The 20,302-nt window shown below is 37.7% G+C and overlaps 1 protein-coding gene across 1 annotated transcript; it reads left to right on the plus strand.

Annotated features, from left to right (window-relative positions):
- Positions 1-10,315: 10,315 nt before the first annotated feature.
- On the plus strand, positions 10,316-11,329 carry LOC130836245 (olfactory receptor 7A17-like). Its single transcript, XM_057708312.1, has one exon. The coding sequence runs from the start codon at positions 10,316-10,318 to the stop codon at positions 11,327-11,329; it is 1,014 nt and encodes a 337-aa protein (XP_057564295.1).
- The last annotated feature ends 8,973 nt before the right edge of the window (positions 11,330-20,302 follow it).

The following is a 20,302-nucleotide window of genomic DNA, read 5'->3' on the forward strand; positions in this document are numbered from 1 at the left end:
AAAAAGTTTTCCATAGTGGCTGTACCAACTTACATTCCCACCAACAGTGCAGGAGGATTCCCTTTTACCCACACCCTCTCCAACATCTATTGTTTCTAGATTTTTTGATGATGGCCATCTGAGCAGTGTGAGGTGATACCTCATTGTGGCTTTGACTTGCAATTCTCTAATGATTAGTGATGCTGAGCATCTTTTCATGTATTTGTTAGCCATCTGCATGTCTTCTTTGGAGAAATGTCTATTTAGGTCTTCCGCCCATTTGTGGATTGGGTTATTTGCTTTTTTGGTATTAAGCTGCTTGATTTGCTTGTATACTTTGGAGATTAATCCTTTGTCCGTTGCTTTGTTGGCAAATATTTTCTCCCATTCTGAGGGTTGTCTTCTTGTCTTGTTTATGGTTTCTTTCACTGTGCAAAGTGTTAGGTCTTTAAACTATACTGAACACAAGCTCTGCTGGAGACTTGATCCACATGTGTCCCTCAGTCCATGGCCTGTTCTGGTAGGTGTGACTTAAATGCATGGTACTTTGCTACAGGAGGAAGTGAATTCCCAAAAGAAAGACCTAAAATTTCCAGAAAGCTCACTGGAGCCAGAGTATAGTCAGGGCAGATCTTCTGTCTTTGAGAACCCCACTCCTCATACCATATCTGTCCTCTCCAACAAGGAGGTTGTTTACTTCCTGGTCCATGCTCCATGAAAAGATGGATTGCCAGGAATCATTTAACAGTTGGATACTTTATCAAAGAACTTTTACTGTTTCATTAAACAAATATGAATAATTGAAATAACTGGTTTACATGCAGAGGAATAAAATTTTTGTGTGTATTTATTTGTTGGCAATGGAAATTCCCACAGAAAACATAATGTCAATACTGTAACTCATTTTTATTGATATTTCTGTTTATCTATAAGAGACAATCTTTTTCCCCCATTAAAAGTTCTTGGGCATCAATACACTGTGGTCCCAACGTGTTAATAATATATCATCATCATTTAGATAAAATGGCTGAGTGCCTTATTTCGGTAGTTGGCTTTGAGGAATAGTTTTGAGTCCTTGAGGTCAAACACAACCATTTATGTCTGTCCAAAACCTTGTGTTTCTTCTTATTTGTTGCAACATTTTTTGTAATCTGGCATCCTAGTTTGATAGATTTCAACCTTGTCTATTTTGTTGAAGGGACGAGGAATGGATCCATGAATGAGGATTCTGCCCAATTTGCACATCTGTCCACATTCAGTTCATGTAGATAACATGTCCTCATCTTTTGGATCAGGGACTAAAATGCTCCTTCTCACCAAGGTTTTCCCTCTTCACTCTTAATAGACCCAAACAAACTGGATCCTTCTGCAAGATGCCTACACAACTCCCTGTAATTCCCATTCATAGAATAGAAATCTACCAAAGACATTCTATTTACAGTAAATGCTTAACACGTATGTAATTTCTCTCAGTGATTTGGGTTGTAAAGTCCTCATTGTAGTTAGTAATATAATTCCTTGAATATATGAACATATTTTTATATGACATGTAATATTGAAACAAACTTAGAGCTATATGTATGAGCCAATCTTGTAGCAAAACCAGTTCTCTTTTACACAGAAACCTCTAAAGATGATGACCAGTCTCTGCATCTCTTGTGACCCCAACATGCATAAACACTCCCAGATCCCAAGCCTATGAGACCATTTTATAAGCCTCTATATCCTCTTGATGGAATGGCTTTCTTTTTATTCTGATCTTATTTCCAACTAATCAAAGTGGAAATCATGATAAAAATATAGTGCTGAATCTGTGTGCAGTTGTGTGTGGTCAGAAGTGTTTCCACATTAGGATGTCCCGCTGTGTTCTTTAGCTCTTTGGAGAAGGAAATGCACCCCAGAGATGGATAGGGCTATCAAGGAGTACTCTGCATATTAGAGATCACACTTAAAAGTTACTTCCTCCTGGGAGGAAGGAGTCCAATGGGATAAGAAATGAATATGGAGTTTCAAAGATACATATCAAGGGTTGAAACTGGCACAAGTATGTATTCTATATTTCTTTTCTACCTCCAGAGAGCTAAATCTCTCAGGGAGTAGAGAGACAAAAACAAAACAAAACAAAAAACACCCCAAACCCTCATTAGTGAGGCACTTGAGAATTCATCCCCTAAGTTATAGAAACTGTAAATGCTTCTGCTACACTCCCTTAAGACTACTCTACTAATATCAGATGATGATAAAACTCAACAGTGTCTCCCAGAAGTTTATGGGTGGTTCCATCCAAGGGCTGCCCTTGCTGGGTGTAGAGCACCCAACTCCAGCCATCATTCAAGGAAGAAACTGGATCACTGAATTTAGACTTTTACCTGATAAGTTCTGGGTGAGCCACAGAATCTTCACAGGTGTTGGGGGATGTGGCAGAGCATGGGGGACTCCCTTTATTGGTAGTAACCTTGGGGGAATCAACAGAGATAACAAGAAAAGGAAAATTTAATGATAGAAAGCCTTGTGGAGTTACTGGTCCTGATTCTGGACAGAGATTCTGTATATACTAAAATATCTTTTTTCTTCAATCTGTCTCTTCTGGTGTTGGTTCTCAAGCATGGTGCCTCCCTCCCTCAGAGAATTTCCTCTTGTTTCACTGCTTCTTCTTTCTCCCTCATTGATGGAAATGTGTATCTAAACTCATTCTACTATTTGTCCTTTCAGATGTTCAACAGAAATCAAATGTTGTTCAGATGCTATATTTAGTAATTACTGCATGTTAGGCACTAAACTATAGTCTGGGGTTGAAGGAAACAGTGAAGACATTGCTTCTTCTCTCAAGGAGCTTGCAGTTTAAACAGGGGGAAGAGACATGAAAACAAATAAAGGTTATATCCTGAGGTGGCACTGCAATCCCAGTAAAGTGGATCCTAAAGTAGTTGATTCTTTCTGGGGAGGTGAGTGAAGGCTTCACAAAAAAGCATATACTTTTATTAAGCATTAAAATAGGAGTTGAATTCTTCCAGTGGAGAAAGGGTATGAGGTTGCGGGGAAAAAATGTGGGGATTAATTAAATTGTGAAGTGTTTTAGGAAATTACAAATAGTTCTTAATAGCTGACCAATAATAAGGGCAGGGTAAGAAAACTAAAATATGAGTTGGGCAGGCTAAGTGGCAGCCAAATGAAAGAAACCTTATGTTTTCATTATTGAATTGATACTTAATTCTTTTTTTAATTAAAAAATATTTTTTGGCTGTGCTGCATGGCATGTGGGATCTTAGTTCCTCAGCCAGGGATCAAACCCTGCTTCTTGCAGTGGAAGCACAGTCTTAACCACAGGACTGCCAGGGAAGTACCAAAACTTAATTCTGAAGTTAGTGGAGTCAGTGCAGGATTTATAGTAGGTGGTGTTTTCGATCGGCTCACTCTGTGTGAAGATCACTCAGGTCAATGTGAGGAACAGAATATTCTGCTGTCAAAGCCATATATGGATGATGATAGGTGGAGATAGAAAAATGGAGGTAGGGATGGGAGGTGGGAAATCGATCTGTGAGTGATTGAAAAAGTGTATCTGAAAATTCACTGATTAACACTAGGCACACATGGAATTTATATTAGTTATTTTAATTGTTACAATAGCACTATAAAATTGGTGTCATTGTTCCAACTTTATGGGTTAAGAATGTGAGACTCACGGCAGTGATATTCCTTGTCCGAGGCATGTAATGGAGCCTGGAGTCAAGTTCAGAGTTTGCTGTTTCCAAGGTGCTTCCATTTCACTAATATTTAAAATTTGTAATAAATTTTATTTCTTAAACAATTTTAGACTTAATGGAAAATTGTAAAGATAGTGCATAGAGTTTTCATAAACTCCATACCGAGTTTCCCCTACTGATAGCTTCTATTCGGGATACCACATTACATTTAGACATTCCTTTCTTCTGGGCTCCTCTTGGCTATGACAGTTTCTCTGACTTCACTTGTTTCTAATGAACTTAAATTTTGAGGAGTACTGATCAGGTGTTTTGTAACATGTTCCTTGATTGGGATTAGTCTGATGTTTTTCTCAAAGTTAGACTGGGCTATGTATTTTGGGAGTAAGACTGCAGAGATGAAGTGCTATATCCATCACATCATATCAAGGGTACATATTATCAGCTCAAGTAATCACAGTTCACAGTGACATTGATTACCTGACTGAGTGTTAGTTTTCTTCACTGTGGAGTTACTCTTTTTTACCTCCTCTCAGACTGTACTCTTTGTAAAAATGATTATTGCATGCAGCTCACACTTTAGGATGGAGGAATTATGTTCCACCTCCTTGAGAGTATCTACACAATTTATTGGATTTCTTTTGCACGAGCGACTTGTCTCTAGTTGTTAATATTATTTATCATTTATTTATATGTATATGAACTTAAGGATATTTATTTTATGTGTTGAGTTATAATCCAATATCACTTTATTTAGTTTGTTGCTCAAAATTTTCTAGCTTTGGGCATTGGGAGTTCTTTCAGATGGCTCCCATGTCCCTTTGATATATCCCCATATGGTAGAGTTTATTTTTTTTAACACTTCCTTACTTTATGGCCCTATAAGATGCTCCAGGCTCATCTTGTGTATTTCTGACTCCAGGCCTAGAAATAGTCATTCCTCCAAGGAGCCCTGGTTCCTTCTATTGGAGGATGGTATTAGCAATCAAGATCAGGACTCCAGATTTGTCTCTTTCTGCTAGGCTTTAGCCCCTCTCAGTTGATAAGCAGGGAAATACATGTGTGTTTACTAATTTGTGTATGTACCTATGTATATAACCTGTGTATATATGTTTCCAACTCAAATCTGTTACCATATAGATTATTCCAGCCTTTTCCCCTTGCTTATCTGTAAACCTCGCTGCAATAGAGAGAATCCTGGTTTCCCCCTCTGTCATCCACCTGCTTAATTGTTCCATTCCAGTATACACGTATTGAAGCATCATAATTGTTAACCCATACTATGGTGGAATACAACTTAATCAACTTAAGTACAGTAATTATGTGCAATTCTTTTGCCTTTAATTTTATAGACTCTACTCATTTCCAATATTACTTAGTTCACCACTATTTCACCTCCTCTCTTCAGTGAAGGTGTTCCATTCATTTGAATACATTTAGTTTTTTTCCCCACAGTCTGCATTCCATCCTGAAATTCCCTTGCCCTTTTAACTGATGTGTTTATTTGAATACATTGGTCTTTTTGTCATAAATGTATTTATGTATTTATTTATTTATTGATGGCTGTGTTGGGTCTTCGTTGCTGTGTGAGGGGTTTCTCTAGTTGCGGTGAGTGGGGGCTACACTTCATTGTGGTGTGCAGGCTTCTCATTGCAGTGGCTTCTCTTTGTTGTGAAGCATGGGCTCTAGGCATGTGGGGTTCATTAGTTGTGGCACTCAGGCTCAGTAGTTGTGGCCCACAGGCTTAGTTGCTCCACAGCAAATGGGATCTTCCTGGAACAGAGATTGAACCCATGTCCCCTGCACTGGCCGGAGGATTCTTAACTACTGCACCACCAGGGAAGTCCCTACATTAAGGTTTACTCTTTGTGCTGTAAAGCTTAATGCATTTTAACAAATACTTAATGTCACATGTTCACAATTACAGTATGTTATGGAATAGTTTCACTACTCTGAAAAATACCCCAATCTTCACCTTTTCAATCCTTCCTATTCCATCTACAAATTCTTGACAACCACCAATTATTTTATTTTTTCTATATTTTTTCATTTTTCAGAAGGTCATATATTTGGAATCATACAAACTTAACCTTTTGGTCTGGCTTTTCTCATTTAAAAATAAGCATTTGAGATTCACCCATGCCTTTTTGTGGCTTGATAGATAATTTCTTTTTTATCACTGAGTAATATTCCATTGTACAGATGTACCACAGTGTATTTATACATTTACTTAATTGAAGGGCATCTGGGTTGATTCCAATTTTAGAAACTATGAATAAAGCTGCTATAAACATTTGATTGCAGTTTTTTTTTTGGGGGGTATGTTTTTTTAATTAGTTGGGTGTATACATAGTAGCACAACTGCTGGATTGTATGGTAAGATTATATTTAGCTTTGTAAGAATCTGCTAAATTGTCCTTCTGAGTGGCTATGCTATTTTGTAATCCCACTGGCAGAGAATGAGAGTTTGTATTGATCCACATTCTGGTCAGCAATTGGTATGTCAGTTATTTGGTTTTCAGCCATTCTAATAGATATATAGTGGTATCTCACTGTTGTATGTTCTAATTCTCTAATGACAAATGATATTGTGAATTTTTCCAGAAACTTTTTTTACCATTAGTATTTTTTCTTTGGTGAGGTGTCTGTTCAGATCTTTAGGCCATTTTTAAATTGGGTTGTTTTTTCCTTATTGTTGAATTTAAGACTTCTAGGTATATTTTGGATACAATTCCTTTATCAGATAGGTATTTTGCAAATATTTTCTCCCAGACTGTGGTTTGTCTATTGTTTCAACAGTGCCTTTTGCAGAGCAGAAATTTTTTAATTTTTATTTTAATGAAATACAACTTATTTTTTCTTTCATGAAATATTCTTTTGGAATTGTATCTAAAAGCTCATTATCAAGCCCAAGATCCTCTAGATTTCCCCCAATGTTTTCTTCTATAAGATTTATGGTTTTACACTTTAAGTGTATGATACATTTTGAGTTAATTTTTAAATTAATTAATTAATTTATTGGTTGCATTGGGTCTTTGTTGGTGCACACCAGCTTTCTCTAGTTGAGGCTAGCTGAGGCTACTCTTCATTGTGGTGCCCGGGCATTGCAGTGGCTTCTTTTGTTGCAGAGCATGGGCTATAGGCACATGGGCTTCAGTAGTTACTGCACATGAGTTCAATATTTATGGGCCCTTTGGACCCTGGGCTCTAGAGCAAAGGTCAATAGTTGTAGTGCACAGGCTTAGTTGCTCCGCGGTATGTAGGATCTTCCTGGAGCAGGGATTGAACCCATGTCCCCTGCATTGGGAGGCAGATTCTTAACCACTGTGCCACCTAAGAAGTCCCCATTTTGAGTTAATTTTTGTGAAAGGTGTAAGGTCTGTGTCTAGGTTCACTTTGCTTAAGTATGTCCAATTGTTCTGGTTTACTTGTTGAAAAGATCATCCCTTTGTGTGTGTGTGTGTGTGTATCCCTAGGTCTGAAGTGGGTCTTTTGTAGACAGCATATATATATGGGTTTTTTTTGAAGCTCTATATTGGAATATAATTCCTTTACACTGTTGTGCCAGTTTTTGCTGTACAACAGATTATCCCTTTTTTCCATTGAATTTTCTTTGCTCCTTTGTCAAAGACCAGTTTCCTCTATTTGTATGGGTCTAAGTCTGAGTTTTCAATCTGCTCCATTAATGCATATGTCTATTCTTTTACAAACACAATGCTTTCTTGGTTACTGTAGCTTTACAGTAAGTATTGAAATTAGATTGTGTAAACTCTCTAATTTTTTTCTTCATCTACAGAATATCTTGCCAAAATTTTGATTAGGATTGCATTGAATGTATAGATCAAGTTGGGAGGGTTGACATCTTACAACATTGGTGCTCCTAATCTATGAATGTGCAGCATTTTCCCATTTACTTGGACCTTCTGTGTTTTTATTTTTCATCTGTTTTGAAGTTTTTCATGTTTATATTCTGTACCTATCTTGTTAAGTTTATATCTATGTATTTAAATTTTTAAGCTTTTTATTGGAATATAATTGCTTTACACTGTTGTGCCAGTTTCTGCTGTACAACAAAGTGAATCAGCTGTATTTATACATATATCCCCATATCCCCTTCCTCCTGTGACTCCCTCCCACCTTCCCTATCCCACCCCTCTAAGTCATCACCCATCATCAAGCTGATCTCCCTGTTTTATGCAGCAGCTTCCTACTAGCTATCTATTTTACATTTGGTAGTGTATATATGTTATGGTAGTCTCTCACTTAGTCCCAGCTTCCCCTTCACCCTCCACCCTGTGTCCTCAAGTCTGTTCTGTACAGCTGCATCTTATTGATCTTTATTTGTAAATTATGGTAGTGTGAAGCTATGAATCATTTTAGTTCACAAAGAGTGAAATTCCAATAAAGAGCTTAAAAAAAAGCAATGAAAGAGTCAGAGAAAAACAGCAAAAACACCAAACATGTTGGGAAAAAATAAAGCAAATTAGTACCTGTGTATCCAACCATATCAATGATCTGGACCCCTACTTCAAATCATAGAAAAATAGCTCCAAATGGATTATAGACCTTAATGTCAGAGCTACAAATGTAAAACTCTTACAATAAACCACAGAAATAATTCTGGGAGAAGAAAAAGAGTGAAAATATTTATCTAGTTGTGTATTCATATTATTATTTCTTAGGGGCATTCTGGGAGATGTAACATGGATGTATAATACTGCTATCACCCAAAGAAGTTGATTCCCCATCACTCCCTCTTTCAGTCGAATGCAACATTTTGTTTCTTTTCCTCCCTTGTAGTCTACTTCATTTCTCTCTCCCTTTCTGTAGACTAGTTTCCTCTCTCTTTTCATGCACATAGCAGAAGACTATCATAAAGTTCCCTGTTTCAGACCTGGCTCATTCTTGAGATCCTTACAGACATGGCTACTCTGTTAGGATGCTTGAACTAAAAAAGTCAGTTCTCAAAGGAAAGCAAGCTAATAGTTTTACTGCTGGCCCTATCAGCTCTGCTTCATATGCAGGAGGACCAATGCCACAATCATGGCTCTGGGTGTGTGTATGGGTGGAGAAAGGAAAGTTATCAGTAAAGAGGACACAAGTTGAGCATACAGCTGAAGGTGAAGCTGTACTCTACAGTAAAATGTGCAGAAATTAGACAAAATGGAAGTATATATAGAGAAATTGTAGTTTACAGAGCAATTGGATATTCTGGCTTCTTGCTTACTCTCTTATTTTACCTCTAACCCTTATCCTTTTTTTCCCCACTCCAGTCACACTGTCCTTCTTTCTGTTTTCTAAGGATGTCAGGCATGCTCCTGTATCAGGGGCTTTGTGCTGGCTATTTCTCTGCCTTAAATTCTCTTCTCATAGGTATATCCTTGGATTGTGGCCAATGACTTCAGATTTTTTTTTTCTCAAAGGCCCTTAATTAGAAGGGACTAAATAGGAGAAGTGTTTCCTCTTCACTCTACAATCTTGTCATTCTGCATTATTTTATGTAATAAAAATAAACACCACATTAAATATTATTTACTTATTTACTTATATTCAATTGTCCTCCAGCCACACCCATATTTTAATCCTAATAAAGCTAGTTAAAGCCAAGAAATTTTTTAAAATTAATTTTAATGTTGTTTCTTAGTGCCTTCAACAAGGCTTGGCACAAGGTAATTGGTCAAAACTACTTGTTGATGAACAAAAGAAAGTCTTAGGAAAACTGCAGAGGAAAATAGTGCCTTGGGAAAAATTTTGAATTAGGGGCAAGAATGACCAATAACTTTCAGCATGAAGAAGAAGTTGGAATGCTTGGGATTCCCTGAAATATTCAGATAATGGGCACTGATTTATGGATAATACACAGGAATTAAGTAACTAAATGTATTAAAAATAAACTCATAGCATTTCTGTTAATTTTTAAAGTTTCTAAAGTTAAGACAATTGTTAAGAGCAGTTTTAGGTTCACAGTGAAATTGAGGGGAAGGTACAGAGATTTCCTGTATACTACCTGCCCTTTATATGGCTAGCCAACCCCATTATCAACATCCCCTATCAGAGTGGTACATTTATTACAGTTGGCAAAACTATACTGACATCATAGTCACCCAAAGTCCATAGTTTACATTTTGATTCACTCTTGGTGTTGTACACTCTATGGGTTTGAAAAACATATAATGACATGCATCACTGTGACAATATCATACAAAGTATTTTCATTGCTCTAAAATACTTTGCACTCTGTGTATTTATTTCTCTCACTCCCCTCACCCCTAAACCCTGGCAACCACTGATCTTTTTTTCTCTTTCCATAGTTTGCCTTTTTTCAGAATGTTATATAGTTGAAATCACACAGTATATAGCCTTTCATACTGGCCTCTTTCAGTAATTCTTTTAGTAATATGCATTAAAAGTTCCTCTATGTCTTTTCATAACTTGATAGTTCATTTCTTTTTTATTTTTGATAGTTCATTTCTTCTAAGCACAGAATAATAGTCCATTGTTTGGATGTGCCAAAATTTACTTATCCATTCACCTACTGAAGGACATCTTGCTTCCTTCTCTGTTAGTTTCTTGATCACTCCTTGTGGCTAAATTAGCACTGTTCTTGTTTCTATTTCTGCAGTTTCATTGGCTACATGGAATCAGGAAATCAAACCCACATTTCAGAGTTTATCCTCCTGGGACTGTCAGAAGAGGTATTACTGCAGCCTTTCCTCTTTTGGCTCTTTCTGTTCATGTACCTGATCACCTTCTTTGGGAACCTTCTCATTATCCTGGTCATAATCACTGACTCCAACCTCCACACACCCATGTACTTATTCCTCTTCAACCTGTCCTTTGTAGACATCTGTTTCACCTCCACCACCATCCCAAAGATGTTGTGGAACATCCAAACTCAGAGCCAAGTTATCACCTATGAAGGCTGCCTCTGCCAGATGTTTTTCTTCATGCTTTTTGGGGTATCAGACAACATCCTCTTGATAGTCATGGCTTATGATCGGTTTGTAGCCATCTGTCATCCATTGCACTACATGATCATTATGAACCCTAAGTTCTGTGGCATCCTGCTTCTGGTATCCTGGTTACTGAGTGTCCTTGACTCTCTGTTACATGGCTTAATGATTTTGCGGCTCTCTTTTTGCACAGAATTGGAAATTCCTCACTTTTTTTGTGAACTTAATCAGGTGGTTCAACTTGCTTGTTCTGATACCTTCCTCAATGACCTGATGATATATTTTGCGACTGGACTTCTGGTTATTGTTCCACTCACTGGTATCCTTTTCTCTTACTCTAAGATTGTAACCTCCATTTTGAGAATTTCATCAACAGGAGGTAAGTATAAAGCATTTTCCACATGTGGGTCTCACCTCTCAGCTGTCTCCTTGTTCTATGGTACAAGCCTTGGAGTGTATCTTAGTTCTGCTGCCACACAAAACTTCAGGACAACTGCTATAGCCTCAGTGATGTACACTGTGGTCACGCCCATGCTGAACCCTTTTATCTACAGTCTTAAGAACGAGGACATAAAGCAAGCCCTTAAAAAACTCTTAACCAGAGAAACATTCTCAGCATGTTGGGATTACTTGTCTGAAGACAGAAACTTGTTCATGAGTAACAGTTCTCAAAACCCTAGAAGACCTAAATCATGATTAATTTTATCAGTGATCAGAACAAAAATCTGAAATTTATATTATTTGAGGAGTTCAGTTTCTTTAATTTTTCATACATTATAAGCAACTCTTCTTTATTTTCTTTTGAATTTTGGCCCTTTATTATATTCTGGGTTCAGTGTAGGAAGTAGAACCCATTGCATAAGTTTTAAGAAGTACAATTTATAATATAGGAATTTTGGTGCTTAAAATACTATAAGATGTGCTAGAGGAATAAATGTGTAATGCTCCCTCTGCCACTTGAAAGTAACTGCCCCTCACATAATCTACTCTTAAAGAAAAATTATTTGGCATGTCAGAGGCTATATACTAATTCCAAGGGTTTGTGTTAATTCACTTTAGAAATAGATCATATCTACAATAGGAGGAGCAATTGGAGTCACCATCTGATGAAGTTTACCATAACCTACATCTACTCTCCAGCAATGACTCACAGGTAGTTTGCAGCCTTGTAAGAGACCAGGGCTCAGAGGACCCAGCTAAATTGTGTCCAGATTCCTGACCCACAGAAACTCTGAGATAATCAATGTGTGTACATTTACTGTTTTGTGGGGGAATTTGTGACACAAAAATATAGATAGCTAATACAGAGGTATAGAAAACTAGTATAGTTCTTATACGTGTAGATGGAACTACAAAAAGATCCAGTCTCTTTGAAAAATAATTTTGATTATCTCTTGTAAAATTATACATATTTACAGGAGGACATAGCAATTCTTTTCTTAAGTTTTAAGGTAAATGAAAACATATGTACACACAAAGACTTGTTCACAAATTTTTATATCAAGTTTATTCATAATAGACAAAATGGAAAAAAGTGAAATATCCATTGATACATGAATTATAAACAGATTGAAGTATATTCACGCAATGAAATCTTGCTAGCTATTAAAATGAACCAACTACTGAAACAAGTGACAATTTGGATGAATTTCAAAAATCTGTTTTGAACGAACAATGCCAGAAATGAACTTGAACGAACAATGCCAGAAATGAACTTTCCATAAATAAAATCAATTTCTGTGAAGTTATACAACAGTCAAAACTAATGTTATGGTGAAAGGAATGAGATCAGTGGTGCCTGAGCTAACGTAGAGGTCAGGACTTACTGACTATAAAAGTCATGAGGGAATTTTCTGAGGAGATGTTTTACATCTTTCTTGGGCTGATGTTTACATTTATGCACACATTTGTGAGGACATTTATTTTAAAATATTTTTGAAAGACACTGGTCCAAGGGTGACAAGTTAGAGCAAAAGGCATCCTGGAAAACTTTCTCTGAGTGGCCAATCTACCTGTGTCTTAAACCATTTTCACCAAAGTAGCTTTCTTTCCTCTTGATACCCACTTCACCAGCACAAAATGGAAAAGATCATATCTTTTAAGGATTGGGTTAGAGCCTGGAGAAAGCCTAAACTTGGACTCTAGGTAGAACCAAATCTGTACTCATGCCTTCAGGCCCACTGACTGGGCAAGGAGAGATGATTTACATGGATGCTATTCTACCATAGGAGAAAATTCTTCCTGGAGTGTAACTCTGAGAAGACAAGGAAAGCTTCTCCCAGGTGTCAGGACCAGAATAAGGGCACACAGGATATTACTGCCTTACACCAAATATGATCTCCTCATCAAAGGACAGAGATTTTTAAGCAAACACATATTGCTCAGAAGTTGAAGAACACTTGGGGAGTTTGACTAAGGGACTTTGCTCATTCATTCATCAGGTGCATGCTACATATTGTATTAGTCAGCTTGGGCTGTTGTAACAAAATACAAGAGACTGGGTAGCTTAAAAAACAAATTTATTTCTCACATCTCTGGAGGATGGAAGTCTGAGATAAGGTGCCAGAACGATTAGGTTCTGGTGAGAGCTCTCTTCCTGGCTTGCAGAGAGATGCCTTCTCTCTATGCCTTCAAGTGACATTTCCTTGGGTGGGGAGGGAGAGACAGAGAGAGAGAGAGACAGAGAGAGAGAGAGAGTAAGCACTTTCTCTTCTTATAGGTCCACCAATGCTATTGAATTAGGACCCCACACTTATGACCTCGTTTAACCTTTTTCATCTCCTAGAAGCCCTATTTCCAAATACGGTCATGTCACATTGGGAATTAGGGTTTCAACAGATGAATTTTAAGGGGACACAACTCAGTTTGTAGCACATGTCTCAAGTGTGCCAGGCACTGCATTAGGCATGGAGGAATAAAAAATCTGTACTTTTGGCAGAGTGAGGGTACACAGAATTTACAATAGCTATATTATAATTATTGATTATACCATTTGACTCTCAGATGACAATCTATATCCCTCATTTAACAGTTCACGGACACCAGCTCACTCTGCATTAAGAATTTTAACAATATACCTTAATTTTTATTAACATAAATTAATTTTTATAATATAATAAGGAAATGAAAGAATCAATGCTATATCTAGACTGGGTTAGGGAATGGTTTTTAATATTACAGACAAATCACAGTCATTTATCTCTAACCAAACCATATTGAATTCTTCACCATCGCTTCAAGGGAATTTTGTAACTGAGCATCTCAGATTGACAAATTTCTGCCTTGTCTTTTTTTTTAAATAATATTTCAAGCTCCTTATTGGAACATAATTGCTTTACATTGTGGTGCCAGCTTTTGCTGTACAACAAAGTGAATCAGCTCTATTTATACATATATCCCCATATCCCCTCCCTCTTGTGACTCCCTCCAACACTTCCTATCCCACTCCTTTGAGTCCTCACCCATCATCGAGTTGATCTCCCTTTGTTATACAGCAACTTCCCACTAGCTATCTATTTTACAGTTCGTAGTATATATATGTCTATGCTACACTCTCACTTCGTCCCAGCTTCCCCTTCACCACCTGCCCCCGCAAACACATGTCCTCCAGTCCATTCTCTGCATCTGCATCCTTATTCCTGCCCTGTCACTGGGTTCATCAGTACCATTTTTTTTTTTTTTTTAGATTCTGTATATATGAGTTAGCATACAATATTTGTTTTTCTCTTTCTGGCTTACTTCACTCTGTATGACAGACTCTAGCTCTATCTACCTCATTACATATAGCTCCATTTCATTCCTTTTTATAGCTTAGTAACATTTCATTGTATATATATGCCACATCTTCTTTATGCATTCATTTGTTGATGGGCATTTAGGTTGCTTCCATGTCCTGGCTATTGTAAATAGTGCTGCAATGAACATTATGGTACATGTTTCTTTTTGGATTATGGTTTTCTCTGGGTATATGCCCAGTAGTGGGATTACTGGATCATATGGTAGTTGTATTTTTAGTTTTTTAAGGAACCTCCAAACTGTTTTCCATAGTGGCTCTACCAATTTACATTCCCACCAACAGTGCAGGAAAGTTTCCTTTTCTCCATACCCTCTCCAACATTTGTTGTTTCTGGATTTTTTGATGATGGCCATTCTGACTGGTGTGAGGTGATACCTCATTGTGGCTTTGACTTGCATTTCTCTGATGATTAGTGATATTGAGCAAATTTTCATGTGTTTGTTGGCCACCTGTATGTCTTCTTTGGAGAAATGTCTATTTAGGTCTTCCACCCATTTGTGGATTGGTTTACTTGTTTTCTTGGTATTAAGCTGCATGAGCTGCTTGTATGTTTTGGAGATTAATCCTTTGTCCTTTGCTTCATTGGCAAGTATTTTCTCCCGTTCTGATGGTTGCCTTCTAGTCTTGTTTATGGTTTCTTTCACTATGCAAAAGCTTTTAAGTTTCATTAGGTCCCATTTTGTTTATTCTTGATTTTATTTGGATTATTCTAGGAGGTGGGTCAAAAAGAATCTTGCTTTGATGTATGTCATAGAGTGTTCTGCCTATGTTTTCCTCTAGGAGTTTTATAGTATCTGGCCATACATTTAGGTCTTTAATCCATTTTGAGTATACTTTTGTGTATGGTGTGAGGAAGTGTTCTAATTTCATTCTTTTACATGTTGCTGTCCAATTTTCCCAGCACCACTTATTGAAGAGGCTGTCTTTTTGCAACTATATATTCTTGCCTCCTTTGTCAAAGATAAGGTGCCCGTATGTGCTTGGGTTTACCTCTGAGTTCTCTATTCTGTTCCATTGATCTTCCTTTCTATTTTTGTGCCAGTACCATACTGTCTTGATCCCTGTGGCCTTGTAGTATAGTTTGAAGTCAGGAAGCCTAATTCCACCAACTCCATCTTTCCTTCTCAAGATTGCTTTGGCTATTCGGGGCCTTTTGCATTTCCATACAAATCATGAGATTTCTTGTTCTAGTTCTGTGAAAAATGCCATTGGTAATTTGACAGGGATTGAGTTGAATCTGTAAATTTCTTTGGGTAGTACAGTCATTTTCACAATGTTCATTCTTCCAATCCAAGAGCATGGTATGTCTCTCCATCTGTTTGTTTCGTCTTTGATTTCTTTCATCAGTGTCTTATAGTTTTCTGCATACAGATCTTTTGCCTCCTTAGGCAGGTTTATTCCTAAGTATTTTATTCTTTTTGTTGCAGTGGTGAATGGGAGAGTTTCCTTAATTTCTCTTTCTGCTCTTCTGTTGTTAGTGTATTGGAATGCAAGAGATTTCTGTGCATTAATTTTGTATCCTGCTACTTTACTAAACTCATCAATTAGTGCTAGCAGTTTTCTGGTAGAGTCTTTAGGGTTTTCTATGTATAATATCATGTCATCTGCAAAGAGTGACAATTTTACTTCTTCTTTTCCAATTTGGATTCCTTTATTTTTTCTTTTTCTTCTCTGATTGCTGTGGCTAAAACTTTCAAACTATGCTGAATAATAATGGTGAGGGTGGACACCCTTGTCTTGTTCCTGTTCTTAGAGGGAATTCTTTCAGTTTTTCATCATTTAGAATGATGTTGGCTTTTGGTTTCTCATATATGGCTTTTATTATGTTGAGGTAATTTCCTTCTATGCCCAATTTCTGGAGAGTTTTTATCATAAATGGATGTTGAATTTTGTCAAAAGCTTTTTCTGTGTCTATTGAGATTATCATATGGTTTTCATCCTTCATTTGTTCATATAATGTATCACATTGATCAATTTGCATATATTGAAGAATCCTTGTTATATGTTCTTCTTGGATTGATCCATTGATCATTACGTAGTGTCCTTCTTTGTCTCTTGTAATAGTCTTTAGTTTAAAGGCTAATGTGTGTGATATGAGTATTGCTACTCCAGCTTTCTTTTGACTTCCATTTGCATGGAATATCTTTTTCCATCTCTTTACTTTCAGTCTATAGGTATCCCTTGGTCTGAAGTGGATTTCTTGTAGGCAGCATCTTGAAGGGTCTTGTTTTTGTATCCATTCAGCCAGTCTGTGTCTTTTGGTGGGAGCATTTAATCCATTTACATTTAAGGTGATTACTGACATGTGTGTTCTGATTACCATTTTCTTAATTTTGGGGGGTTTGTTTTTGTAGGTGTTTTCCTTTTCTTGTGTTTCCTACTTAGAGAAGTTCCTTTAGCACTTGTTGTAAGGCTGGTTTGGTGGTGCTGAATTCTCTTAACGTTTGCTTGTCTGGAAAGCTTTTGATTTCTCCATCGAATCTGAATGAGATTCTTGCTAGGTAGAGTATTCTTGGCTGTAGGTTTTTCTCTTTCAAGACTTTCAGTATATCCTGCCATTCCCTTCGGGCCTGCAGAGTTTCTGTAGAAAGATCAGCTGTTATCCCTATGGGTTTTTCCTTATATGTTATTTGTTGCTTTTCTTTTGCTGCTTTTAATTTTTTTCTTTGTATTTAATTTTCATTAGTTTTATTAATATGTGCCTCAGTGTATTTCTCCTTGAGTTTATTCTGTATAGGACTCTCTGCACTTCTTGGACTTGGTTCATTATTTCCTTTCACATGTTGGGGAAGTTTTCCACTATAACCTCTTCAAATATTTCCTCAGACCCTTTCTTTTTTTCTTCTTCTTCTGGGATGCCTATAATTCGAATGTTGGTGAGCTTAATATTGTCACCAATGTCTCTGAGACTGTCTTCCATTCTTTTTATTCTTTTTTCTTTTTCCTGCTCTGTGGCAATTATGCCCCCCATTCTATCTTCCAACTCACGTCTTCATTCTTCTGCCTCAGTTATTCTGCTGTTTATACCATCTAGAGTATTTTTAATTTCAGTTATTTTGTTGTCCATTACTGTTTGTTTGCTCTTTAGTTCTTCTGAGTCCTTATTAACTGTTTCTTGTATTTTCTGTATTTTGTTATGGAGATTTTGTATCATCTTTACTATCATTACTCTGAATTCTTTTTCAGGCAATTTTCTTATTTCCTCTTCATTTATTTGGTCTTGTGGTTTTTTTTCCTGCTCCTTTGCCTGCGTGGTGTTTCTTTGTTTTCTCATAGTAGTCCAAACTTCAGAGGTTGCTTGTGTTGGCAATAGAGGGGTTTCAAAAAGACTGCCCAGACTAATGACAGATTATTGAGTCAAACAAGTACTAAGTCAAGGAAATACATACATATATAAGACACACAAATACTGAATCCAATAGAACATAAGGCTCTAGGAAACCTGACAGAATAATGCCAGTATGCTATCAAACAATCAAAGAGAAAACCAACAGAAATTCATAACCAAAACCAAACAAAAACAAAAGCAAGCATGCAAACAAACAAAAAAAAACACCACACACACAGAAATACAAATCCAGAAGGATTTTGAAGGCTAGGATCAAATATAAAAAAAGCAAGAGTACCACCAGACAGACTGAAGATTCTCAGAATGAAATCAGATAATTACACTTAGAACTAAGATAAAGACAAAACCTAATAATAAATACCAAAGCAGTGTGTCATCTGAAGAATATATCAAGGAAACAGAGCAGATTGATAATATTGCCTCTAAGTATATTAAGATAAAATAAACTAAAAAAGGTTAAAAGACAGGGGCAACAGAAGAGCATAACGTGACTGGAAATATGAAAAGAAAAAGAAAGAAATAGGAATGTATGAAAGATAGAGATAAAAAGAAGGTAGGAGAGATACAGTCAGCACTACAAAAAACTTAGCTAGAAATACAAGTTTATAAAAAGGCTAAAAATAAAAATAGAATAAAAAATAGAATAAAAATATGTTATAAAACTTGTAGATCCCTTAGGACTAAGATTGTAATAATAAAAAAAAAAAAAACTAGAACTGACCCTGGAATGGACCAGATCAATAGAATTAATACTAATGTTTCTGTTTCCTTGGGGTCTCAGCTGTAAGTGTCCTTCTACCCACCTTGGGCTGTTTGTATTATTCTGTGACCTGCAGAGCTTCCTTTATTGTTCGTCTGTAAGCACTGGTGTGTGGGGAGAAAGAGGGTACAATAGTGGCTCCTTCCCCTAGGAGTGAGTGAGCAGTGGCACCCTGCCTCGGTCACTGTGGCTTGGGCAGCTCAGGCTGAGAGAGCAACACCAACCCTGGCTCCTCCCCCCTGCTACGACTCCACTGGGGCACACTGCTTGGGTCACGGCAGCTCAGTTGGCCATGGTGGTGCCTGTTGCAGAGGGATGTCAGTGGCTGAAGTGTAAACAGAATGTCTCCAGAGCTGGGCCTCTCTGCGGGCTTTTGGCTCTCAGCTGCAGGCACTCAAGGCCAGCCCCACCCGGGGGCCTTTGTTGTCCCTGAGTGCCTTAGCTAGGCCCACAAGGGTCCTTCCTTTGTCTGTCACAGACACTGAGAGAGAGGCTACATCCATGGTTCCTCCCCCCTGCTTGTGAGTCAGCAGTATCCAGCCACCACTATGGCTGTGCAGCTTTTCACAATAGGCCCTCTCTGCTGTGGATTTCTTCCCTCTTGTCCTCTCAGTCCGTCTCTCCACTGCCAACAATGTTTCTCACCCTGAACCAGTTCTCCAGTTCCCACGTTCCAGCTCCCAGAACCCTGTTCAGCTGTGAATTGACGTCTCAGTCCAGACATGCTGAGCCATGGTGTGGATCCTCCATGTGTTTCTCACTCTTTCCCATCTGCCACAGCTCAGCTGCTTCACCCTCTTTGAACCATCTTAAATGCCTCCCTTCTGACCCAGGGAAATTCCCCATTAAAGAAGGGGTTTCCCTGTTATATAAGAGATGTTTCCCTGAATTTGGCGATCTCCCCTCTCTTTCAGATCCCCCCACCCTAGAGTGAGGGACCCATCCCTTTCCTTTCTCCTCCTCCTCTTTCTTTTTTTCCCCCTCTGTCCTACCCAGTTATGTTGGGATCTTTGCAGTCCTTTCTGGTGTCCGACGTCATTTGCTGGTGTTCAGCTGGTTCTCTGTGGGAATTATTGCATCTTTTGGTGTATTCCTGATGCATCTGTGGAGAGGGATGCATTCCATGTCCTTCTACTTCGTTGCCATTTTCCCAGAACCTGTTATCATTATTATAAGTATTACTATAATCCCTTGAATGTCATATTATATATATAATACAGCACATAATTAACTTTGAGCCTCATGGATGACTCAGTGGCATACTAGATTGCTAATGTTTACCTGCTGTCCTCTTACTGAAATTACCAGGCTTATCTCTTGTGACCCTATGAGACTTTCCATGGCAAGCATTCAATGATCCTTACTCCATTACTGCACTCAGTGGTGATGCTTTTCCCTTTTATTAGTCTGCACTGTCATTTAGTCAGAAGGGTCTCATGGTAACTACACAGAGTAGTTCTCTCCTGGATCAGGTGTGATCAAGGAAATTTCTCATTTTTGGGGTCAGAATCCCAGAGCATCAGCTCACAGTGTTCAATTGTGTCCTTCAGTTCTTGGAGGAAGGAACTGTGTGCCATAGCCACATAAATCAACCTTTAATGATACCCTGCATCTTGGAAACCACTCCAAGAAATCCAGTGAGATAAGAGACATGAATGGAACTTCCATGCTGCACCCTAAGGGTAAATTCTGGCACAAGAATTTGCTTTCTTTTAATATCCTGGCAATTAGGAATCACATCCATCAGAGAATAAGGACCAAAGA

Source organism: Hippopotamus amphibius, chromosome 15 (assembly GCF_030028045.1).
Source record: "Hippopotamus amphibius kiboko isolate mHipAmp2 chromosome 15, mHipAmp2.hap2, whole genome shotgun sequence".
Classification (NCBI taxonomy): domain Eukaryota; kingdom Metazoa; phylum Chordata; class Mammalia; order Artiodactyla; family Hippopotamidae; genus Hippopotamus; species Hippopotamus amphibius.